The 27,130-nt window shown below is 36.5% G+C and overlaps 1 protein-coding gene across 1 annotated transcript in view; it reads right to left on the bottom strand.

Annotated features, from left to right (window-relative positions):
* ZNF782 (zinc finger protein 782) overlaps window positions 1-27,130 on the bottom strand; it is a 55,964-nt gene that overhangs the window by 20,523 nt on the left and 8,311 nt on the right. The window contains exon 3 of the mRNA XM_079925787.1: window positions 26,664-26,790. Coding sequence (XP_079781913.1) covers window positions 26,664-26,790 — 127 coding nt within the window. The remainder of the gene's footprint in view (window positions 1-26,663; window positions 26,791-27,130) is intronic.

Here is a 27,130-nt window from a genome sequence, read left to right as displayed (position 1 = left end):
ACTATTTTATTTAAAACCTTTAATGGCTACCCATTGCTTAAAAACTTCAGAATATGGCCTCAATATATTCTCTTGGTCCTCTTCCACATCTTATACATCTATCTTTTTTTTAAAAAATAAATTTATTTATTTACTTTTGGCTGTGTTGGGTCTTTGTTGCTGCTTGCGGGCTTTCTCTAGTTGTGGTGAGTGGGGGCTACTCTTCGTTGTGGTGTGCAGGCTTCTCATTTCAGTGGCTTCTCTTGTTGCAGAGCACAGGCTCTAGGCATGCGGGCGTCAGTAGTTGTGGATCACGAGCTCTAGAGGGCAGTCTCAGTAGTTGTGGTGCACGGGCTTAGTTGCTCCGTGGCATGTGGGATCTTGCCGGACCAGGGCTCGAACCTGTGTCCCCTGCATTGGCAGGCGGATTCTTAACCACTGCGCCACCAGGGAAGCCCCCATATGTCCTCTTGCTTTCTTCATTCCAGCCTCACTAATCTATTTTTAGGACCCTGTGCTCACTATCTTCTCTTCTACCAAGAATCTTGATGCCTGTTCTCTGCTTGGAATACTTACATTTTTTATTTCACTTCTTCCTACACTTTCCTTAGAGCTTTCCTCAAGCATCACTTTATCATAACATTTCTTTTTGAGTTTGCAAAACTTTATAAAATAGTAAATAGTCCAGTGAACACCTCTCCTGATATATCCTTCATCCAGTATCCACAAATATCACACCTTTTTATTTATTTTTAGTTTTTTAGTTTTAGGCTGTGCTGTGCAGCATGCAGGATCTTAGTTCCCCAACCAGATATCTAACCCATGCCCCCTGCATTGGGGTCATGGAGTCTTAACCACTGGACTGCCAGGGAAGTCTCATATCACACCTTTTTTATGGAAAGATTTCATTGCACTCCCTAAAGTCAAGTACCGCTATAGAGAAGCTGCATTGCATATTTTTGCTTCCAGTTGCCTATCAAATTTACAAAGTTACATTTGGTTATATAATTTAAGTTTCCCTCTCAAAATGTTGAGCTCCCTGAAAGCAGAGATGGACTGCATTTTGTTCACAATTACTTTTCTAGTGCTGAAGGAGAAATCTATAGCACTAAATGATTACATTAGAAAACAGGAAACGTCCAAAACAGTCTCACATTAGGAAACTACAAAAGAGCACAACAAACCAACTTAAGCAGAAGGAAAAAAATAAAATGAAGAAATCAGTGAAGTTAAAAACAGAAAAATGACAGAGAAAAATCAATGATAGAAGAAGCTGGTTGAAAAGAGCGATAAAACTGACAAATTTTATTTGAGAGAGAACAAATTATCAATACGATGAATAAAACAGGAATATAAATACAGATCTTACAGATCTGTATTTATATTAAAATGAAAACATTAAAATGAAAACAAGAGAGTAGTATGAGCAACTCTGCACTTATAAATCTGACAAGTTAAATAAAATGGGCTAATTGCTAGAAAGAAAAGCAAAAATACCATAGTTCGTCCAATAGAGACAACTTAAAGAGTCTTATAACTATTAAGGAAACTGAATTTGTAAGTTAAAGCATCCAGAAAGGATATCTCCAGGCCCAGGTGCTTTTGCTAGAGAATTCTACCAAACATTCAAAGAAGAATAAACAAAACTACACAATCTCTTCCAGAAGATACAACAGGAGGAAACATTTTCCAACTAATTTAATGAGGCCAGCATTATCCTTATATAAATCCTAGACAAACACAGTATAGAACTGTAGACCAATGTTTCTCATGAATAAAAATGAAAAACTACTTTAAAAATATTAGCAAATATAATTGAGCAATAAATAAAAAGAATTATATGACATGACCAAGTAAGGTTTATTCCAAGTATGCAAGGCTGGTTTACTATTTGAAAATCAGCCAGTGTAGTCTACCATGTTAATGGCGTAAATGAGAAAAATCACATAATCACAGCAGTAGATACAACAAAAGTATTTGACAAAATTCAATACCCATTCATGAAAAATACTCTCTGAAAACTAGGAATAGAGGAAACCTTCCTCAAGTTGATAAAGAATATCTGTAGAAAATCTGCTGACATCACTTGGTGAAAGAGAGAATGCTTTTCCTCTGAGGTTGGAAACAAGGCAAATGTGTCTGCTCTCATCACTCCTAAGAAAGTTCATCAAGGTCTCAGCATAAAAGAACAACATATAAAAATGTTTCTATAAACTAGCAAATGATAAGGAGACAGAAATTTAAAATATAGTAACATTTACAATTACTCAAAATAAAATATTGGGGTATAAATCTAACAAAACATGTATAGGACTTTTATGCTGAACACTAAAAAACACAGATGAAAAAAATCAAAGATATAAATAAATATATTAGGAACTTTGAATGGCAACACAGCAAAGATGGTAGCTTACAAAATTGATAATTTATACATTTTTAATATAATTCCTATCAAAAACCAAGCAAGCATTTAAAAAACATAATGACATTATTCCAAAATTTATATGTGAAGGCAAAGTAACTAGAATAGCCAAAACAATATTGAAAAATAAGTATAACATGGGAAGCAGTACTCTACCTGATTTAGAGAACCCAGAAAGAGATCCACCCAAGGACACCAAAATGATTTTTTGACAAAGTTGAAAAAGAAACTCAATGAAAGAAAGATAATGGTACATGAACAAATGGATAGGTTAATAAATGGTCTCAACTTAGGGACTTCCCTGGCGGTCCAGTGGCTAAGACTCCACGCTCCCAATGCAGGGGGCCTGGGTTCGATCCCTGCTCAGGGAACTAGATCCCACATGCTGCAACTAAGAGTTTGCATGCTGCAACTAAGAGTTTGCAAGCTGCAACTAAAGATCCCATATGCTGCAACAAAGATCCCACACACGGCAACGAAGATACCCAGTGCAGCCAAATAAATAAATAAGTAAATAAATACTTTAAAAAATGATCTCCACTTAAACTTCACTCCCTATAAAAAATTAACTCAAAATGTACCACAGATTTAAATATAATGTAAAATGATGTAATTTTTAAAATTTGGAGAAAACCACTGGACCAAGGACTTGGTGAAGTGTTCTTAGGTACACACGCATATACAAAATCCAGATAAATTGGACTTTGTCAAAATTAAAAATTTAGGCTCTGCAGAAGACCTTATGAAGAGGATGAAAAACCAAGTTACCCCTTTGCAGCCTTTACCACCAAGTACCCCAAGAGATCTCACTGTTGCAACAGACACTTGCAAGTTTCTTCACTGAGGACAACTACGGTCTTGGCTTATGGTTATCTTAGCTGATGGGGGTGCCTGGAGCCCATGCTGCTACAATGCTCTAGAGCAGGAGATTCTATTGTGCTCCCTTTGGGGCTGGAGCCACTACAATCCCCCACCCCTCCCTGGCAACACCATGCACATGCTTGAGCTCTGGACTCTAGTGTTGCCACTGTGCATGCCTGTACTCTGACACCAAAAGGGATCCCCTTTGCTGAGACATCCCTCTGCAAGAAAAAAGGAGAGCAAGAGGAATCAAGCAACCTTTGCCAGCAAGAACCCTAGCAGTCCTTGCCCTTGCTGCAGATAACTGCAGCATTTACTGTCAAGGACCCCCATAGTCTTTGCGAATGCTGACCTCAGTTGATAGAGCTGCCTGAAGTCCACAACTGGCACCCAACCCAGCTGCCCCCTTCATATCATCCACAGGTGAAGGTCTTTCCCTACTGAATCTAGTCTGTGAAGTCTGGAAGAGGTAACTATTCCTTCACCAGCAAAAACATCAATGCAAAGTTACAAGGAACGTGAGAAATAAAGGAAACATGACACCACCAAAGGAAAACAATGTATTTTCAGTAGCAAACTCCAAAGATATGGAAATCTACAAAATGTCTGACAAAGAATTAAAAATGTTTTAAAGAAGATCAGCAAGATAGAAGAGAACACAGATAGACAACTCAATGAAATCAGGAAAATATTACATGAACAAAATGAGAAGTTAAACAAAGATATAGAAATCATAAAAAAATAAAGAAGTTTATTTAAAGAAATTATGGCTATTTCTAGAAACATACAACCTACCAAGACTGAATCAGGAAGAAATAAAATCTGAACAGAACAATAATGAGCAAAGAGATTGAATCAGTAATCAAAAACCTCCCAACACAGACAATCCCAGGACCAGGTGGCTTCACTTGACAAATTCTACCAAATATTAAAGAAGAATTAATACCAATTCTTCTCAAACGTTTCCAAAAAATTGAGGAAAAGGGAATACTTTCAAACTCATTCTATGAGGCCAGCATTACCCTGATACCAAAGCCAGAGATGGACACTAGAAGAAAACTATACACCAGTATCCCTGACAAATAATAGATGCAAAAATTCTCAAGAAAATATTAGTAAGCCAAATTCAAGAACACATAAGAAAGGTTATACAACCATTATCAAGTGGGATTTATACCTGAGATACAAGGATGGTTCAACATATGCAAATTAATAAATGTAATGTATCACATTAATAAAATGAAAGATAAAAATCACAGGATCATCTCAATAGATGCTGAAAAAGAATCTGACAAAATACCACATCTTGTCATAATAACAACCCTTGGCAGATTGGGTATAGAAGGAACATACCTCAGCATAACAAAGGCCATATACAACAAACTGAAAAGCTTTTTGTCTAATATGAGGAGCAATATAAGGATGCCCACTCTTACCACTATTATTCAATATAGTATTGGAAGTTCTAGCTACAGCAATTAGGCAAGACAAAGAAATAAAAGGCATCCAAATCGGGAAGGAAGAAGCAAAACTTTCGCTATTTGCAGATGATATAATTCTACATTTAGAAAATCTCGAAGACTCAACCAAACTCCTGTTGGAACTAATCAACAATTTCAGTAAAGTTCCAGGGTACAAAATCAACATACATAAATCAGTTGTATTTCTCTACACTAAGAATGAATGAAACATCTGAAAAAATAAATAAAACTATTCTATTCACCATAGCACCAAAAACAATAAAACACGTAGGAATAAATTTAACCAAAGGAAGTAAAAAATCTCTACAATGAAAACTATGAGATTTTGTTGACAGAAATTGAAGACACAAACAAATGGATCTGAGTTCATGGATCATAAGAGAACAGACTTGTGGTTGCCAAGGGGGAGGAGAGGACAGGGAGGGACAGATTGGGAGTTTGGGATTAGTAGATGCAAACTATTATATACAGAATGGATAAACAACAAGGTCCTACTGTATAGCACAGGGAATCAATATCCCTATGATAAATTATAATGGAAAAGAATATGAAAAAGAATGTATATATATGTATAACTGAACCACTTTGCCATACAGCAGAAATTAACACAACATTGTAAATCACCTATACTTCAATAAAATAAATTAAAAAAAAGAATATTGTTAAAATGTCCATACCACCCAAAGCCATAAACAGATTCAATGCAATCCCCATCATAATGCCAAAGGCATTCTTCCCAGATATAGAAAAAAGTCCTAAAATCTGTATTGACTGGCAAATGGCCCTGAATAGCCATAGCAACCTTGAGGAAAAAGAACAAAGCTGGAGGTATCACACTTCCTGATTTCAAACTATACTAAAAAGCTATGGTAGTAAAGACAGTATGGTACTGGCACAAAAACTGACAGACCAATGGAACAGAATAGAGATCCCAGAATTAAACCCCTGCTTATATGGTCAACTAATATTTGACAAGGTAGCCAAGAGCACCCAATGGGAAAAAGATAGTCTCTTCAATAAATGGTGCTAGGAAAACTGGAGAAACACATGCAAAGCAATAAAACTGAAGCCCTGACTTACACCGCTCACAAAAATTAACTTGAAATGGATCAAACATTTAAACATGAGACCTGATACTACAATACTCCTAAAAGAAAACACAAGGAAGGGCTTCCCTGGTGGTGCAGTGGTTAAGAATCTGCCTGCCAATGCAGGGGACATGGGTTCGAGCCCTGGTCTGGGAAGATCCCACATGTCGTGGAGCAACTAAGCCCACGTGCCACAACTCCTGAGCCTGTGTTTTAGAGCCCACACCCCACAACTACTGAACCCTGTGCACCACAACTACTGAAGCCCGTGCGCCTAGAGCCCATGCTCTGCAACAAGAGAAGCCACTGCAATGAGAAGCCTGAGCACTGCAACAAAGAGTAGCCCCTGCTTGCTGCAACTAGAGAAAGCCTGCATACGGCAACAAAGATGCAATGCAGCCAAAAATAAATAAACAAAATAAATAAATTTTTAAAAAGAAAAAGAAAACACAAGGAAGAAGATCCTTGACATTGGTCCTGGCAATAGTTTTTTTAATAGGACACCAAAACCACAAACAACAAAATGTAAAAATCAACAAATGGGACTACATTAAACTTAAAAGCTTTTGAAAAGCAAAAGAAACAATTAACAAAATGAAAAGACAACGTACAGAATGGAAGAAAAATTTTGTAAAACATATATCTGATAATATCCAAAATATATGAAGAACTCATACAACTCAATAACAAAAGAACAACCCAATTAAAAAATGGGCAGAACACCTGAATAGATATTTTTCTAAATAAGACATATAGATGGCCAACATATGCATGAAAAGATGCTCTATGTCATAAATCACGAAGGAAACGCAAATCAAAACCACAATGAGGTATCACATCACACCTGTTAGAATAGCTATTATCAAAAGACAAGAAATAACAATGGCTGGTGAGGATGTGGAGAAAAAGGATCACTTGGTGCACTGTTGGTGGGAATATAAATTGGTACAGCCATTGTGGAAAAGGGTATGGAAGCTCCTCAAAAAATTAAAAAATAGAACTACCATATGATACAGCAATTCCACTTCTGGGCATTTATCTCAAGGAAACAAAAACACTAACTCAACAAGATATGTGCACCCCCATGTTCATTGCTGCATTATTTACAGTAATTATTTACAGATACATTTTTAAATTTATTTTTTTTATTTATTATTTTATTTTATTTATTATTTATTTATTACATTATTTACAGCTATGGAAGCAACCTAAATGCCCACTGATAGATGAATGGATAAAGAAAATGTGGTACACATATACAACAGAATATTCAGCCATGAGAAAGGAGGACATCCTGCCATTTGATTTATGACAACATGGATGGACCTTTAGCACATTATGCATTATGCTAAGTAAGATAAGTCAAACAGAGAAAGGCAAATACTGTATGATGTTACCTATATGTGGAATTTTTAAATGCCAAACTTATAAAAACAGAGAATAATATCATAGTTTCCAGGGGATGGCGGGGTAGGGGGCAGGACAGATGTTGTTTAAGGGTACAAACTTGCAACGAGTAGTAAATAAGCCCTAGAGATATAATGCACAGCACAGTAAAAAGAGGAAACAATGTTGTATTATAATCAACAAATTTGCTAAGAGACTATAACTTAATTACTCCAACTACAAAAAAGGATAATTATATAGTGTGATAGAGGTGCTAATTATCGTTACAATGGCAAACATATTACCATATATAAATGTATCATAAATGTATCAAATTAACAAGTTGAATACCTTAAATTTATACAATGTTATATGTCAAATATATTTCAATAAAAAAGTAAAAAGAATAAAAAAGGAATTATGGCTAAAAAGTTCTCAAATCTTGGGAGGGAAATGGACATCCAGATTCATGAAACTCAAGGGCCCCAAATAAGATTAACATAAAGTACATTGAGACTCATCATCAAATTGTCAAAAGTCATGGGCAAGGAGAATTTTGAAAGCAGCAAAAGTCACTCATCACATAGAAGGGAACTCCCATAAGACTGTTAGTAGATTTCTCAGCACAAATCTTGCAGGCTGGGACAGAGTGGGGTGTTACATTCAAAACACTAAAAGAAAAAACCTGCTAAACTAGAATGCTACACTTGGCAAAAGTATCCTTTACAAATGAAGAAAAATAAAGTCTCCTCCAGACAAAGAAAAACCAATGGAGTTTGTAACCATTAGACCAGCCTTATAAGAAATGCTTAATTAAGGGAGTTCTTCAAAATGAAATGAAAATACATTAAAGAGCAACATGAAATAGTCTCACTGATGAAGGCAAATAAATACAGAATAATGTAACACTGTAATAGTTAAATTACTTTTAATGATAATATAAAAATTAAAAGATAAAAATTAGATAAAGATTATATAATAGGTCCGTAATATGAAAAAGAAGCAAACTCTGACTACAAGAACATAAAGTGTGGAGTTTTTGTGTGCAGCTGACATTATCAACTTAAAATACACGGTTATAACTACAAAATATTTTTGCAAAAGTCAAGCTAACTAAAAACAAAGAAAAAAAACTACAATAGATACACAAAAGATACTGCGAAAAAGAATCAAAGCAAATCAACAAAAATTATTAAATAATAAAGGAAGACAGCAAGACAGGAAGAGAGCGGCAAAACAATTACAAGAGACACAGAAAACAACAATATGGCAACAGTAAGTCCTCACTTATCAATAATGACTATAAATATAAATATATTAAATGCTCAAATCAAAGGCAAAGATTATCTGAATGGATACAAAACAAGTTTCAGAGATGTGCTATCTACAAGAGACTCATTTTAAATTTAAAGACAAATATAGGCTGAAAGTGAAGGGATGGAAAAGGCTATTCCACAGAAATGGTAACCAAAAGAAAGGAGAGAACAAGTCCCTCCCATCAGGAAACTTGCACAAGCCTCTTAGATAACCTCATCCACCAGAGGCCAGACAGCAGAAGCAAGAAGAACTACAATCCTGCAGCCTGTGGAACAAAAACCACATTCACAGAAAGACAGACAAGATGAAAAGGCAGAGGGCTATGTACCAGATGAAGGAACAAGATAAAAACCCAGAAAAACAACTAAATGAAGTGGAGATAGGCAACCTTCCAGAAAAAGGATTCAGAATAATGATAGTGAAGATGATCCAGGACCTCGGAAAAAGAATGGAGGCAAAGATCGAGAAGATGCAAGAAATGTTTAACAAAGACCTAGAAGAATTAAAGAACAAACAAACAGAGATGAGCAATACAATAACTGAAATGAAAACTACACTAGAAGGAATCAATAGCAGAATAACTGCGGCAGAAGAACGGATAAGTGACCTGGAAGACAGAATGGTGGAATTCACTGCTGAGGAACAGAATAAAGAAAAAAAAAAAAGAAAAGAAATGAAGACAGCCTAAGAGACCTCTGGGACAACATTAAATGCAACAACATTTGCGTTATAGGGGTCCCAGAAGGAGAAGAGAGAGAGAAGGGACCCAAGAAAATATTTGAAGAGATTATAGTCAAAAAACTTCCCTAACATGCGAAAGGAAATAGCCACCCAAGTCCAGGAAGGGCAGAGAGTCCCATACAGGATAAACCCAAGGAGAAGCACATCGAGACACATAGTAATCAAACTGGCAAAAATTAAAGACAAAGAAAAATTACTGAAAGCAGCAAGGGAAAAATGACAAATGACATACAAGGGAACTCCCATAAGGTTAACAGCTGATTTCTCAGCAGAAACTCTACAAGCCAGAAGGGAGTGGCATGATATACTTAAAGTGATGAAAGGGAAGAACCTACAACCAAGATTACTCTGCCTGGCAAGGATCTCTTTCAGATTCGATGGAGAAATAAAAAGCTTTACAGAGAAGCAAAAGTTAAGAGAATTCAGCACCACCAAACCAGCTCTACAACAAATGCTAAAGCAACTTCTCTAAGTGGGAAAGACAAGAGAAGAAAAGGACCTACAAAAACAAACCCAAAACAATTAAGAAAATGGTTATAGGAGCATACATATCAATAATTACCTTAAATGTGAATGGATTTAACGCTCCAACCAAAAGACACAGGCTTGCTGAATGGATACAAAAACAAGACCGGGCTTCCCTGGTGGTGCAGTGGTTGAGTCCTCCTGCCGATGCAGGGGACACGGGTCCATGCCCCGGTCTGGGAGGATCCCACATGCCACGGAGCAGCTAGGCCCATGAGCCATGGCCGCTGAGCCTGCGCGTCCAGAGCCTGTGCTCCGCGACAGGAGAGGCCACAACAGTGAGAGGCCCGCATACCACAAAAACAAAAAAAAAACAAGACCCATTTATATGCTGTCTACAAGAGACCCATTTCAGACCTAGGGACACATACAGACTGAAAGTGAGGGGATGGAAAAAGATATTCCATGCAAATGGAAATCAAAAGAAAGCTGGAGTGAAAATACTCATAACAGATAAAATAGACTTTAAAATAAAGAATGTGACAAGAGACAAGGAAGGACACTACATAATGATCAAGGGATCGATCCAAGAAGAAGATATAACAATTATAAATATATATGCACCCAACATGGGAGCACCTCAATACATAAGGCAACTGCTAACAGCTATAAAAGAGGAAATCAACAGTAGCACAATAATAGTGGGGGACTTTAACACCTCACTTACACCAATGGACAGATCATCCAAACAGAAAAATAACAAGGAAACACAAGCTTTAAATGACACAATAGACCAGACAGATTTAATTGATATTTATAGGACATTCCATCCAAAAACAGCAGATTACACTTTCTTCTCAAGTGCACATGGAACATTCTCCAGGATAGATCACATCTTGGGTCACAAATCAAGCCATGGTAAATTTAAGAAAATTGAAATCACATCAAGCATCTTTTCTGACCACAACGCTATGAGATTAGAAATGAATTACAGGGAAAAAAACGTAAAAAACACAAACACATGGAGGCTAAACAATATGTTACTAAATAACCAAGAGATCACTGAAGAAATCAAAGAGAAATCGAAAAATACCTAGAGACAAATGACAATGAAAACACGACGATCCAAAACCTATGGGATGCAGCAAAAGTTCTAAGGGGGAAGTTTATAGCTATACAAGCCTACCTCAAGAAACAAGAAAAATCTCAAATAAACAATCTAACCTTACACCTAAAGGAACTAGAGACAGAAGAACAAACAAAACCCGAAGTTAGCAGAAGGAAAGAAATCATAAAGATTAGAGCAGAAATAAATGAAATAGAAACAAAGAAAACAATAGCAAAAATCAATAAAGCTAAAAGCTGGTTCTTCGAGAAGATAAACAAAATTGATAAACCATTAGCCAGACTCATCAAGAAGAAGAGGGAGAGGACTCAAATCAATAAAATTAGAAATGAAAAAGGAGAAGTTACAACAGACACCACAGAAATATGAAGCATCCTAAGAGACTGCTACAAGCAACTCTCTGCCAATAAAATGGACAACCTGGAAGAAATGGACAAATTCTTAGAAAGGTATAACCTTCCAAGACTGAACCAGGAAGAAGTAGAAAATATGAACAGACCAATCACAAGTAATGAAATTGAAACTGTGATGAAAAATCTTCCAACAAACAAAAGTCCAGGACCAGATGGCTTCACAGGAGAATTCTATCAAACATTTAGAGAAGAGCTAACACCTATCCTTCTCAAACTTTTCCCAAAAATTGCAGAGGAAGGAACAATCCCAAACTCATTCTATGAGGGTACCATCACCCTGATACCAAAACCAGACAAAGATACTACAAAAGAAGAAAATTACAGACCAATATCACTGATGAATATAGATGCAAAAATCCTCAACAAAATACTAGCAAACAGAATCCAACAACACATTAAAAAGAAAGAAAGAAAGAAAGAAAGAAAGAAAGAAGTGGCTATACCTACAGCAGACAAAACAGACTGTCTCTAGAGACAAAGGAAATCATCATATAATGATAAAAAGGTAAATTCCACAGAAGGTATAATAATTATAAACATATGCACACCCAGTCTAGAGTGTGCATGTGTGTGTGTGTATGTATGTGTGTGTGTGTGTATATGTATATATATATATATATATATAGAACATCACCCAACAGAAAAATACACATTCTTTCAAGCACACGTGGGTCATTCTGCAAGATAGATGTTAGGTCGCAAAACAAGTCTTAACAAATTTAAGAAGACTGAAATCATTCTAAGTATCTTTTCTGAACTAGAAATCAGTGACAGCAAGAAAATAAGAAAATTTACAAATATGTGGAAACTAAATAACATACTCTTGCACAAATATTGGGTCAAAAAGAAAATGAAAAGGGATTTTTAAAAGTATCTTAAGAAAAACAAAAACATACTAAAACGTGTGAGATGCAGCAAAAGCAGTATAAGAAGAAAGTTTATAGTGATAAACATCTACATTAAAAAAGCAGCATATCAAAGAAACACTTAACTTTAAATCTCAAAGAAGTAGAAAAAAGAACTAAGCCCAAAGTTAGTGGGAAGAAGAAAATAATAAAGATTAGATTAGAAATAGAGAACACAACAATATAAACTAAGAGTTGTCTTCCTGAAAAGCTAAACAAAGTCAACAAACCCTTAGGCTAGACTAAGGGTAAAAAAGAGAAATTCAAATAAACAAAATAAAAAATGAAAAGATGAGATATTATAACAGATGCCTCAGAAATAAAAAGGATCATATAGGACTATTATGAACAACTATGCCAACAGATTTTTTTGAACATCTTTATTGTAGTATAATTGCTTTACAATGGTGTATTAGTTTCTGCTTTATAACAAAGTAAATCATTTATACATATACATATATCTCCATATCTCTACCTTCTTGCGTTTCCCTCCCTCCCACCCTCCCTATCCCACCCTCCCTATCCTACCTCTCTACGTGGTTCCCACCCCTCTACGTGGTCACAAAGCACCAAGCTGATCTCCCTGTGCTATGCGGCTGCTTCCCACTAGCTATCTATTTTACACTTGGTAGTGTATATATGTTCATGCCACTCTCTCACTTTGTCCCAGCTTACCCTTACCCCTCCCCGTATCCTCAAGTCCATTCTCTAGTATGTCTGCATCTTTATTCCCGTCTTGCCCCTAGGCCAACAAATTAGATAACTGAGGTGAAATGGATAAATGCCTAGAAACATACAACCTGTCAAAACTGAATCATGAAGAAACAGAAAGCCTGAACAGACCTAAAAAAAAATAAGAAGACTTAATTAGTAATCAAAACACTCCTGGGAAAGAAAAGTCCAGGGCCAGATGGCTTCATGGTAGAATTCTACCAAACACTCAAGGAATTAATACCAATCCTTCTTAAACTCTTTTAAAAAATGGAATAGGGCAAGGACCTACTGTATAACACAGGGAACTCTACTCAATATTCTGTAATAACCTATCTGGGTAAAGAATCTGAAAAAGAATGAATATATGTACATGTATAACTGAATCACTTTGCTGTAAACCTGAAACTAACACAACATTGTAAATCAACTATAGTCCAATAAATTTTTTTAAAAAAAGGAACAGGGAACATTTCCAAACTCATTTTATGAGGTCAGCATCACCCTGATTCTAAAACCAGAGAAAGACATGGCAAGAAAACTATACACCAATATCCCTAATGAATAGAGATTCAAAAATGCTCAACAAAAGACTAGCAAACTAAATTTAACAGCACATGTAAAAGAACTTAAATCATGAACAAGTGGGATTTATCCTTGGGACACAAGGATGGTTAACTATATGCAAATCAATCCATGTGTTTCATCACATTAAATAAATGAAAGAAAAAAGATCTCAAAAGATGTAGAAAAAGCATTTGGCAAAGTTCAACACCCATTCACAATTAAAATTCTCAACAAAATAGGTATAGAAGACAATTTCCTCAACCTAGTAAAGGCTACATATGAAAAGCCCACAGCCAGTGGGGGAAAACTAAAAGTTTTCCTCTAAGATCCAGTACAAGGCAAGAATGCCCACTCTCACTTATATTCAACATAGCATTAGAACTCCTACCCAGGGCAATTAGACAAGAAAAAGAAATAAAAGACATCTAAATAAAAAAATAAGAGGTAAAACTATCTCTGTTTACAGATGACAAAATTCTATATGTAGAAAACCCAAAAGACTCAACTGAAGAAAACGTTAGCACTAATAAATAAATTTTGGAAAGTTAGAGGATACAAAAATCAACCTACAAAAATCAGTTGTGTTTCTATACCAACAATGAATTATCCAAAAAGGAAATTAAAAAATACTTGGGAATTAACTTAACCAAAGAGGTCAGAGACTTGTACACTGAATATTATAAAATGTTGAAGAAGGAAATTAAAGAAGATAAATGGAAAGACACCCCATATTTACAAATTGAAGAAATAAATACTGTTAAAATGTCCATATGATGCAAAGTAATCTATAGATTCAATGCAATCCCTATCAAAATTTCACTGGCATTCTTTATAGAAATAGAGAAAACTATTCTAAAATTCATATGGAACACAAAAGACCCTGGATAGCCAAAGCATTCTGTTTTTTCTTTTTAATTTTTTTTGAATTTTATTTTATTTTTTTATACAGCAGGTTCTTATTAGTCATCAGTTTTATCCACATCAGTGTACACATGTCAATCCCAATTGCCCAATTCATCACAACACCACCCCAACCCCCCGCCACTTTCCTCCCTTGGTGTCCATACATTTGTTCTACATCTACGTCTGTGTCTCAATTTCTGCCCTGCAAACCAGTTCATCTGTACCATTTTTCTAGGTTCCACATATATGCGTTAATATACGATATTTGTTTTACTCTTTCTGACTTACTTCACTCTGTATGACAGTATCTAGATCCATCCATGTCTATATGTACCACCATGTATATATGTACCACATCTTCTTTAACCATTTGTCTGTCGATGGGCATTTAGGTTGCTTCCATGACCTGGCTATTGTAAATAGAGCTGCAATGAACATTGGGGTGCACGTGTCTTTTTGAATTATGGTTTTCTCTGAGTATATGCTCAGTAGTGGGATTGCTGGATCATATGGTAATTCTATTTCTAGTTTTTTTAAGAAACCTCCATACTGTTCTCCATAGTGGCTGTATCAATTTACATTCCCATCAACAGTGCAAGAGGGTTCCCTTTTCTCCACACCCTCTCCAGCATTTGCTGTTTGTAGATTTTCTGATGATACCCATTCTAACTGGTGTGAGGTGATACCTCACTGTAGTTTTGATTTGCATTTCTCTAATAATTAGTGATGTTGAGCAGCTTTTCATGTGCTTCTTGGCCATCTGTATGTCTTCTTTGGAGAAATGCCTATTTAGGTCTTCTGCCCATTTTTGGGTTGGGTTGTTTGTTTTTTTAATATTGAGCTGCATGAGCTGTTTATATATTTTGGAGATTAATCCTTTGTTCGTTGATTCGTTTGCAAATATTTTCTCCCATTCTGAGGGTTGTCTTTTGGTCTTGTTTATGGTTTCCTTTGCTGTGCAAAAGCTTTGAAGTTTCATTAGGTCCCATTTGTTTATTTTTGTTTTTATTTCCATTACTCTAGGAGGTGGATCAAAAAAGATCTTGCTGTGATTTATGTCAAAGAGTGTTCTTCCTATGTTTTCCTCTAAGACTTTTATAGTGTCCCGTCTTACATTTAGATCTCTAATCCATTTTGAGTTTATTTTTGTGTATGGTGTTAGGGAGTGTTCTAATTTCATTCTTTTACATGTAGCTGTTCAGTTTTCCCAGCACCACTTATTGAAGAGACTGCTTTTCTCCATTGTATATCCTTGCCTCCTTTGTCATAAATTAGTTGACCATAGGTGCATGGGTTTATCTCTGGGCTTTCTATCTTGTTCCATTGATCTATGTTTCTGTTTTTGTGCCAGTACCATGTTGTTTTGATTACTGTAGCTATGTATTATAGTCTGAAGTCAGGGAGTCTGATTCCTCCAGCTCTGTTTTTTTCCCTCAAGACTGCTTAGCCAAAGCAATCTTAAGAAAGAAGAACAATCCTGGAGGCACCACACTTCCTTACTTCAGTATATATACTATAAGGCTACAGTAATGACAACAGTATGGCACTGGCATAAAGACAGACTTACAGACCAATGGAACAGTACAGAGAGCCCAGAAACATCCAAACATCTACAGTCAACTGGTCTTCAACAAGAGTGCTAGGAACACAAAATGGGGGAATAGTCTCTTCAATAAATCGTGCTGGGAAAACTGGACACCCACATGTAGAAGTCTAATCTGGACTCTTGTCTAACACTGTACATAAAAATCAACTCAAAATGGATTAAAGACATAAATGGAAGACCTAAAATCATAAAACTCCTAGAAGAAAACATAGGTAAAAAGCTCCTTGACGTCAGTCTTGGCAATGGTTTATATGACAACAAAAGCACAGACAACAAAGGCAAAAATAGACAAGTGAGACTGCATCAAACAGAAAAGCTTCTGGACAGAGAAGGAAATAATCAGCAGAATGAAAAAGGAAACTCAAAGAACGGGTGAAAATATTTGCAAATCATAATAATAATTGTAAGGAGTAAATATTCAAAATATATAAAGAAGTCATACAACTCAATAGCAAAAAAGCAAATAAAAATGGGCAAAGGACCTGAGTTGACATTTCTCAAAAGAAGCCATACAAATGGCTAACAGGAATATGAAAGTGTGTTCAATGTCACTAATCATCAGGAAAATGCAAATCAAAACCACAATGAGGTATCATCTCACAGCTGTTAGAGAATGGTGATTATCAAAAAGACAAAAGGTAAGTGTTGCTGTGGATGTGGAGAAAACAGAACCCTTGTACACTGTTGGTGGGAATGTAAATTCGTACAGCCATTATGCAAAACAATAGAGTTTCTTCAAAAAACTAAACACAGAACTACCTTATGAGCCAGCAATTCCACTTCTGGGTATATATCCAAAGTCAGTGAAATCAGGATCTTGAAGAGATATCTGCACTCCGTTTTTACTGCAGCATTATTCAAAATACCCAAGATTTGGAAACAATCTAAAAATGTCTATTGGCAGATGAATGATTAAAGAAGATGTGGTATATCAACACACAATAGAATATTATTCAGCCACATAAGGAAGGAAATCCTGACATTTGCCCCAACATGAATAAAACTAGAGGACGCTATGCTAAGTGAAATAAGCCAGAAACAGAAAGACAAATACTACATGATCTCAGTGGAATTCAAAACAGTCAAACTCATAGAAACAGAGAGTAGAATGTTGGTTTAAACGGGTTGGCGAGCTAGGGAACGGGAAGATGTTGGTCGAGGGGTACAAAGGTCAATTAACCAGAGATGAATAAGCTATGGAGATCTTATATACAAATGTGACTGTAGTTAACAATACTATACCGTATACTTGAAATTTGCCGAGAGAGTTGATCCTAAGTGTACTCACAAGCCCCACCCCCCACCTCCGAAAAAAGGGAGCTATGTCAAATGATGGGTATGTTAATTAGTTTGACTGTGGCCATTATTTCACAATGTATACATATATAAAAAAAAGGTCTTACACCTTAGATATATACAATCTTTATTTGTCATTATACCTCAATAAAGGTAGAAAAAAATATGCAAAAGCCATGAACATTTACTATTTAAGAATATACAGATGGCATATGAACACATGAAAAAATATTTAACATCACTAGCCATTAAGGAAATGCAAGTTAAGACCAAGATGAGATATTACTATACACCTATTACAACCACTAATACAAAAAATAGTAACAAGTACAAGGAAGGATAGAAAGTATCAATAACTGGATTTCTCACAAACTGTAGGTGGAAATGCAAAATGGTTCAGCCATTCTGGGCAGTTTCTGTTTTTTTTAAATTAAGGTATAGTTGATTTACAGATTATGTAAGTTTCAGGTGTACAACACAGTGATTCACAATCTTTAAAGGTTACACTCCATTTATAGTTATTATAAAATATTGGCTATATTCCCTGTGTTGTACAATATATCCTTGTAGCTTATTTTATACATAGTAGTTTGTACCTCTTAATCCCCTACCCCTATCTTACCCCTCTCGCCACTGGTAACCACTAGTTCGTTCCCTCTGTGAGTCTGTTTCTTTTTTGTTATCTTCACTAGTTTGTCTTAATTTTTAGATTCTACATATAAGTGATATCATACAGTATTTGTCTTTCTCTGTCTGACTTATTTCACTAAGCATAATACTCTCCAAGTCCATCTATGTTGTTGCAAATAGAAAAATTTCACTCTTTTTTTTACGGCTGAGTAAATATTCCATTGTGTATCTATACCACATCTTTATCCATTCATTTGTTGATGGACACTTAGGTAGCTTCCATATCTTGGCTGTTGTAAATAATGCTGCTGTGAACATTGGGGTGCATGTATCTTTTTGAATTAAAGTGTTTTAATTTCCTTTGGATATATACCCAGGAGTGGAACTGCTGGATCATATAGTTCTATCTTTAGCTTTTAGAGGAGCCTCCATACTGTTTTCTAGTATGCAGCTGCACCAATTTATATTCCCACCAATAGCATACAAAGGTCCCCTTTTCTCCACATGCTTGCCAACATTTGTTGTTCGTGGTCTTTTTGATAACAGAGTTTGACAGTCTCTTAAAGAACAAAACACATACTTACCATACAGCTCCAATCACACTCCTGGGCATTTATCCCAGAGAAATAATAATTTATTTTACACAAAAATCTGAACATGAATGTTCATAGCATCTTTATTTATAATAGCCAAAAATTAACAACCAAAATGTCCTTTAATAGGTGAATGACTAAACAAATTATAATACATTCATTTATAGACTCGAATACCATTGTAGTAAAACAAGAAATAAACTACACACTACAACTTGGGCAGATCTCAATTTCAATATATCAAATACTGTATGATTCCATTTATATAATATTCTGGAAATTACTAAATTGTAGAGATGAAGAACAGATTAATATTTGGCAGAGATTAGGCATAGTGTGGGAGAGGGGATGGGTATGAAACTAAAGAGGTAGCATGAGAGAAATCCTTGTGGTGATGGAATAGTTAGTTCTGTATCTGGATTGTGGTGGTGGTTACATGAATCTCCACATATGATAAAATGGCACAGCACACCAAAATCACAACTAACTGCTGAATAACCATTGATAAAAAAGACTGGAATCTACAAGAAAAAGATATTCTACATCCAAAGACAAAGAAGAAACCTTGAGACGGTAGCAGGGGCACACTCACAATATAATAGAATCCCATGCCACCCAGGTGGGTGACCCACAAACGAGAATAATTATATAGCAGAAGTTCTCCCACAGGAGTGAGAGCTCTGAGCCCCATTCCAGGCTCCCAAGCCTAGGGGTCCGGCATCGGGAGGAGGAGCCCACAGAGCATTTGGCTATGAAGGCCAGTGGGGCTTGACTGCAAGAGCACAATAGGATTGGGGGAAACAGAGACTCCACTCTTGGAGGGCACACACAAGGTCCTGTGCACACCAGGTCCCAAGGCAAAAGTAGTGACTCCATAGGAGCCTGGGCCAGACATATCTGCTGGTCTTGGAGGGTCTCTTAGGGAGGCTGTGGCTCTCTCTGGGGTCATAAAAGCTGGTTGCAGACATAGCGGAGACGTACATGAACTCTGGCTGGAGGCAGACATTTTGGGTCCTTAGCATCAAGACCTGGCTCTTCCCAACAGCCTGTAAGCTCCAGTGCTGGGATGCCTCAGGCCAAACAACCAACAAGGGGGGAATAAGCCCCATCCATCAGCAGATAGGCTGCCTAAAGACTTCTTGAGCCCACAGTCACCTCTAGACACAGCCCTTGACATGGTCCTGCCCACCAGAGGGCCAAGACCCAGCTCCACTCACCAGTGGGCAGGCACCAGATGCTCCTGCCAGGAAGCCCACACAAGGTTCTAGACAAACCTCATCTTCCAGGGAGCAGATACCAGAAGCAAGGAAATTATGATCGTGCAGCCTACAGAACTGAGTCCACAAACACAGGTCAGAACCTACCCTGGGACGAGCTGGTCCCGGCCTTTGGGTGATGGGAGGGGAGTGTACTGCTGGGACACATAGGACATCCCCTACAGAGGCCCACTTATCCAAGGTCGAAAACGTAACTAAGCTACTACATTCATAAAAATACAAGTATTAATTTAAACAAAATGAGATGGCAAAGGAATATATCCCAGATGAAGGAACAAGATAAAATCCCAGAAGAACAACTAAGTGAAGTGGAGATAGCCAATTTACCTGCGTAAGAGTTCAGAATACTGATCATAAAGATGATCCCAGAAGGTAGGAAAAGAATGGACAGAGTGAGAAGTTATAAGAAATTTTTAGCAAACAGAAAATATAAAGAACCACCAAAGAGAGTAGAAGAACATAATAACTGAAATAAAAAATACACAATTAGGAATTAATAGAATAAATGAGGTAGAAGAATGAAACAGTGAGCTAGAAGACAGAGTGGTGGAAATCACTGCTGCAGAACATAAAAAGGAAAAAAGGATGAAAAACAATGAGTTTAAGAGATCTCTGGGACAACGTCAAACACACCGGCATTCACATTATAGGGGTCCAAGATGGAGAAGAGGGAAAGGAAGGGACTAAGAAAATACTTGAAGAGATAATAGGTGAAAACTTCCCTAACATGGGAAAGGAAACAATCACCCATATCCAAGAAGCACAGAGTCCCATACAAGATAAACCCGAGGAAAATGCCAAAACACACAGTAATCAAACTGACAGAAATTAAAGACAAAAAGAAAATATTAAAAACAAGGGAAAAGCAACAAATAACATACAAGGGAATCCCCATAAGACTAGCAGCTGATTTTTCAGCAGAAACTCTGCAGGCCAGAAGGGACTAGAATGATGTATTTAAAGTGCTGAAAGGGAAAAATCCATAACCAAGAATACTCTACCCAGCAAGTATCTCATTCAGATTTGATGGAGAAATCAAAAGCTTTACAGACAAGTGAAAGCTAAGAGAATTCAGCACCACCAAACCAGCTTTATAACAAATGCTAAGGAACTTCTCTAGGCAGAAAAGGCAACAACTAGAAACAAGAAAATTACAAAATGGGAAAGCAAACATAAGGGTAGGAAATCATCCACGGCACAATTATGATATCAAAACCAGCAATCGTGAGAGAGAGTAGAAGTGCAGGATATTTGAAATGCACTTGAAATTAAGAGATTAGCAACTTAAAACAATCATGTATATAAATATATAGACTGCGGTATAAAAACATCATGGTAACTGTAAATGAAAAATCTATAATAGATATACACACGAAAAAGAAAGAGGAATCCAAGCCACGAGAGAGAAAAGAAAAGACGAAAGGAAGAAGAAAGACTTAAAAAAACAAATCCAAAATAATTATCAAAATGGCAATAAGAATGTACATATCGATAATTACCTTAAATGTAAACAGATTAAGTGCTCTGACCAAAAGACACAGGCTGGCTTAATAGATACAAAAACAAAACCCATACGTATATTGTCTAAAAGAGACCAACTTCAGACCTTGAAACACATACAGACTGAAAGTGAAGGGATGGAAACAGGTATTCCATGCAAATGGAAATCAAAAGAAAACTGGAATAGCAATACTCATATCTGACAAAATAGACATTAAAATAGACATTAAAATAAAGACTGTTGGGGCTTCCCCGGTGGCGCAGTGGTTGAGAGTCCACCTGCTGATGCAGGGGACACGGGTTCGTGCCCTGGTCCGGGAAGATCCCACATGCCATGGAGCGGCTGGGCCCATAAGCCATGGCCGCTAAGCCTGCGCGTCCGGAGCCTGTGTTCCGCAACGGGAGAGGCCACAACAGTGAGAGGCCCACGTACCGCAAAAAAATAAAAAATAAATTAAATAAAGACTGTTACAGGAGACAAAGAAGGACACCACATAATGATCAAGGGATCAATCCAAGAAGATATAACAAGTGTAAATATACATGCACCCAACACAGAAGCACCTCAATATACAATGCAAACATTAACAACCATAAAAGGAGAAATCGACAGTAACACAATAATAGTGGGGGACTTTAACACCCCACTTACATCAATGGACAGATCATCCAGACAAAAAAATCAATAAGCAAACACAGGCCTGAAATGACACATTAGACCTGATGGACTTAATTGATGTTTTTAGAGTATTCCATAAGAAAGTAGCAAAATACATATTCTTTTTAAGTGCACATGGAACATTCTCCAGGATAGATCACATGCTGGGCCACAAAGCAAGCCTCAGTAAAGTTAAGAAAACTGAAAACACATCAAGCATTTTTTCTGACCACAATGCTATGAGATTTGAAATCAACCACAAGAAAAAAAACTGCAAAAAACACAAAAACATGGAGGTTAAACAATATGCTACTAAACAACCAATGGATCACCAAAGAAATCAAAGAGGAAATCGAAAAATACCCAGAGACAAATGAAAATGAAAACATGACAATCCAAAACCCATGGCATGCAGCAAAAGCAGTTCCAAGAGGAAGTTTATAGCGATAAAAGCTTACCTCAGGAAAGAAGAAAAATCTCAAATAAACAGCCTAACCTTATATCTAAAACAACTGGAAAAAGAAGAACAAACAAAATCCAAAGTTACTAGAAGGAAAGAAATCATAAAGATCAGAGCAGAAATAAATGAAAGAGAGACTAAGAAAACAATAGAAAAGATGAATGAAACTAAAAGCTGGTTCTTTGGAAAGATAAACAAAATTGAAAAACCTTCACCCAGACTTATCAAGAAAAAAGAGGAGGGCCAAAATCAATAAAATTAGAAATGAAAAAGAATTTACAACTGACACCACAGAAATACAAAGGACCATAAGAGTCTATTACAGGCCAACAACATGGACAATAAAATATACCAATAAAATGGACAACCTAGAAGAAATGGATAAATTCTTTAAAAAGTATAATCTCCCAAGACTGAACCAGGGGGAAATAGAAAATATGAACAGACCAAAATATGAACAAACAACTACTGAAATTGAATCTGTGATTTAAAAACTCCCAACAAAAGTCCAGGACCAGATGGCTTCACAGGTGAATTCTATCAAACATTTAGAGAAGAGTTAACACCTATCTTTCTGAAACTATTCCAAAGAATTGCAGAAGGAGGAACATTTCCGAACTTATTCTATGAGGCCACCACCACCCTGATACCAAACACCAGACAAAGACACCACAAGAAAAGAAAATTACAAGCCAATATCACTGATCAACATAGATGCAAAAATTCTCAACATAGCCTAGCAAACCAAATCCAACAATACATTAAAAGAATCATACATAATGATCAAGTGGGCTTTATCCCAGGAATGCAAGGACTTTCAATATCCACAAATCAATCAGTGTGATACACCACATCAACAAACTGAAGAATAAAACCATATGATCATCACGATAGATGCATAAAGAGCTTTTGATAAAATTCAACATCCATTTATGATAAAAACTCTCCAGAAAGTAGGCATAGAGGGAACCTACCTCAACATAATAAAGGCCATATATGACAAGCCCAGAGCTAATGTCATACTCAATGGTGAAAATCTGAAAGCATTTCCTCTAAGATCAGCAACAAGACAAGGATGTCCACTCTCACCACTTTTATTCAACATAGTTTTGGAAGTCCTAGCCACAGCAATCAGGGAAGAAAATGAAATAAAAGGAATCCAAATTGGAAAAGAAGAACTAAGACTGTCACTGTTTCCAGATGACATGATACTATCCATAGAAAATCCTAAAGATGCTACCAGAAAATTACTAGAGCTCATCAATGAATTCAGTATAGTTGCAGGCTACAAAATTAATACACAGAAACCCATTGCCTTTCCATACACTAACAAGGAAAGATCAGAAGAAATTAAGGAAACTATTCCGTTTATCATCGCATCAAAATGAATAAAGTACCTAGGAATAAACCTACCTCAGGAGGCCAAAGACATGTACTCTGATAACTCTAAGATGCTGAGGAAAGAAACAGAAGATGACATAAACAGATGGAAAGATATACCATGTTCTTGGATTGGAAGAATTAATATTTTCAAAATGATGATACTACCCAATGCATTTTTCACAGAACTAGAACAAAAAAACATTTTAATTTGTATGGAAACACAAAAGACCCCGAATCTTGAGAAGCAATCTTGAGAAAGCAATCTTGAGAAAGAAAAACAGAGCTGAGGAAATCAAGCTCCCTTACTTCAGACTATACTACAAAGCTACAGTCATCAAAACAGTATGGTACTGGCCCAAAACAGACATACAGATTAATGGAACAGGATAGAAAGCCCAGAAATAAACCCACACACTTACGGTCAACTAATCTATGACAAAGGAGGCAAGAATATACAATGGAGACAGTCCCTTTAACAAGTAGTGCTGGGAAAACTGGACAGCTACATGTAGAATAATAAAATTAGAACGTTCTCTAACACCATATACAAAAACAAAATGAATTAAAGATCTAAATATAAGACCAGATACTATAAAAAACCTAGAGGAAAACACAGGCAGAACACTCTTTGACATAAATCACAGCAATATTTTTCTGGATCTGTCTCCTACAGTAATGGAAATAAAAACAAAAATAAACACGTGGGACCTAACTAAACTTAAGAGCTTTTGCACAGCATAGGAAGCCATAAACAAAATGAAAAGACAACCTACAGACTGCGAGAAAATATTTGCAAATGATGCTACTGACAAGGGATTAATTTCCAAAATATACAAACAGCTCATACAATTCAATAACAAAAAAAACCAAACAACCTAATCCAAAAATGGGCAGAAGACCTAAATAGACATTTCTCCAAAGAAGATATACAGACTGCCAACAAACACAGGAAAGAATGCTCAACATCATTAATCATTAGAGCAATGCACATCAAAACTACAATGAGATATCATCTCATACCAGTCAGAATGGCCATCATCAAAAAATCTAGAAACAATAAATGCTGGAGAGGATGTGGAGAAAAGGGAACACTCTTGCACTGCTGGTGGGAATGTGAATTGGTTCAGCCACTATGGAGAACAGTATGGAGGTTCTTTAAAAACTACAAATAGAACTACCATATGACCCAGCAACCCCACTACTGGGCATATACCCTGAGAAAACCAAAATTCAAAAAGAGTCATGTACCAAAATGTTCATCGCAGCTCTATTTTACAATAGCCCGGAGATGGAAACAACCTAAGTGCCCATAATCGGATGAATGGATAAAGAAGATATGGCACATATATACAATGGAATATCACTCAGCCATAAAAAGAAACGAAATCGAGCTATTTGTAATGAGGTGGATAGACCTAGAGTCTGTCATACAGAGTGAAGTAAGTCAGAAAGAGAAAGACAAATACCGTATGCTAACACATATATATGGAATTTAAGAAAAAAAAATGTCATGAAGAACCTAGGGGTAAGACAGGAATAAAGACACAGACCTACTGGAGAATGGACTTGAGGATATGGGGAGGGGGAAGGGTGAGCTGTGACAGGGCGAGAGAGAGGCATGGACATATGTACACTAACAAACATAAGGTAGATAGCTAGTGGGAAGCAGCCGCATGGCACAGGGAGATCAGCTCGGTGCTTTGTGACAGCCTGGAGGGGTGGGATAGGGAGGGAGGGAGACGCAAGAGGGAAGAGATATGGGAACATATGTATATGTATAACTGATTCACTTTGTTATAAAGCAGAAACTAACACACCATTGTAAAGCAATTATACCCCAATAAAGATGTTAAAAAAAAAAAAAGGCAAGCCAGAGCTAGAGAATACAACATTTGCAAAACATGTATCTGATAAAGATCTAAACTCCTTCAACTCAACAATAAGATGCAAACCAAAAAACTATACAAAAGAATGGGCAAAAGATTTCATGAGATACTTCATTAAAGGAGATTATGAATGGTTAAAAAGCACATGAAAAGAAGTTCAACATTGTTAATTATCAGAGAAATGCAAATTAAAATCCAATAAGATGCAACTAGAAATGTTGGTAATCAAAGAGCAATGATAACTCTCAGACATTGCTTATAGGCATGAAAAACAGTAGACCCAACTTGGGAACATTTGGCACTTTCTAAATAAGTTACATATAAACTTACCAGAAGACCCAGTAAGCCCACTCCTAGGTATTTATGCAAGAAATGAAAAGATATTGACACAAAGACTTATATGTGAATGTTCATAGAAGCTTTTTCATAACAGCCCCAAACTGGGAAAACACCCATGTGTCTATGAACTGAAAGGATAACAAACTGCGGTATATGCACACAAAGGAATTCTACTAAGGATAAAAAGAATAAACCTGTGATACACACACACACACACATACACACACACACACACACACATACACACATACACACACACACACACACACACACACACACACACGAGTCTCAAAAGCATCATGCTAAATGAAAGAAGCCAGACAAAACACAGTATATACTTTACGAATTCATTTATGTAAAATTCGAAAAAAGGAAAAGCTATTGAAATAGAAAACAGATCAGTGATTGCTTGGGGTCTGAGAAGTAGGAATGAAAGGAGGGGACTCACTGCAAAGGGGTACAAGGAATTTTGGGGGGGATGATGAAAATATTCCAAATCATGATTTTGATGATGGTAATCTACTGTATAATCTTTTAAAACCTATTGACTTGTACATTGAAAAGTGCTAAATTTTCCATTTAATATTCGTCAACAAAAGTGATTAACATTTAAAAAGAGAAAAAACTGAATTTGCATTCCTGAGGAAGTCACATGGTAAGGTCTGCTCACCCACTGAGACGAGGTGGCTGTAGTTCTCCAACATCACATCTCTGTACAGGGTCCTCTGAGCAGAGTCCATCTGCCACCACTCCTCCTGGGTGAACTCCACAGTCACGTCCTTGAATGACACTGATGCCTGTTAACAACATATTTCTAATCAATCTGAGGGTTCAGAATTGGGACATGGAAAATATTTTTGAAAACTAACTCCTACTATGTTTACTGTTTATTTAATTTTTATTTTTTAGTGGACTATAGTTGACTTACAATGCTGTATTAGTTTCAGGTGTGCAGCAAAGTGATTCAGTTATGCATATAAATATATCTATTCTTTTTCAAATTCCTATCCCATTTACGTTATCACGGAATATTGAGCAGAGTTCCCTGTGCTACACAGTAGGTTCCTGTTGGTTATCTATTTTAAATATACTAGTGTGTATATGTCAATCCCAAACTCCCAATTTATCCCTCCCTCC

Source organism: Stenella coeruleoalba, assembly GCF_951394435.1.
Source record: "Stenella coeruleoalba genome assembly, chromosome: 7".
Lineage (NCBI taxonomy): Eukaryota > Metazoa > Chordata > Mammalia > Artiodactyla > Delphinidae > Stenella > Stenella coeruleoalba.
The sequence above is the reverse complement of the archived record's forward strand: the minus strand, read 5'-3'. Positions and strand labels throughout refer to the sequence as shown.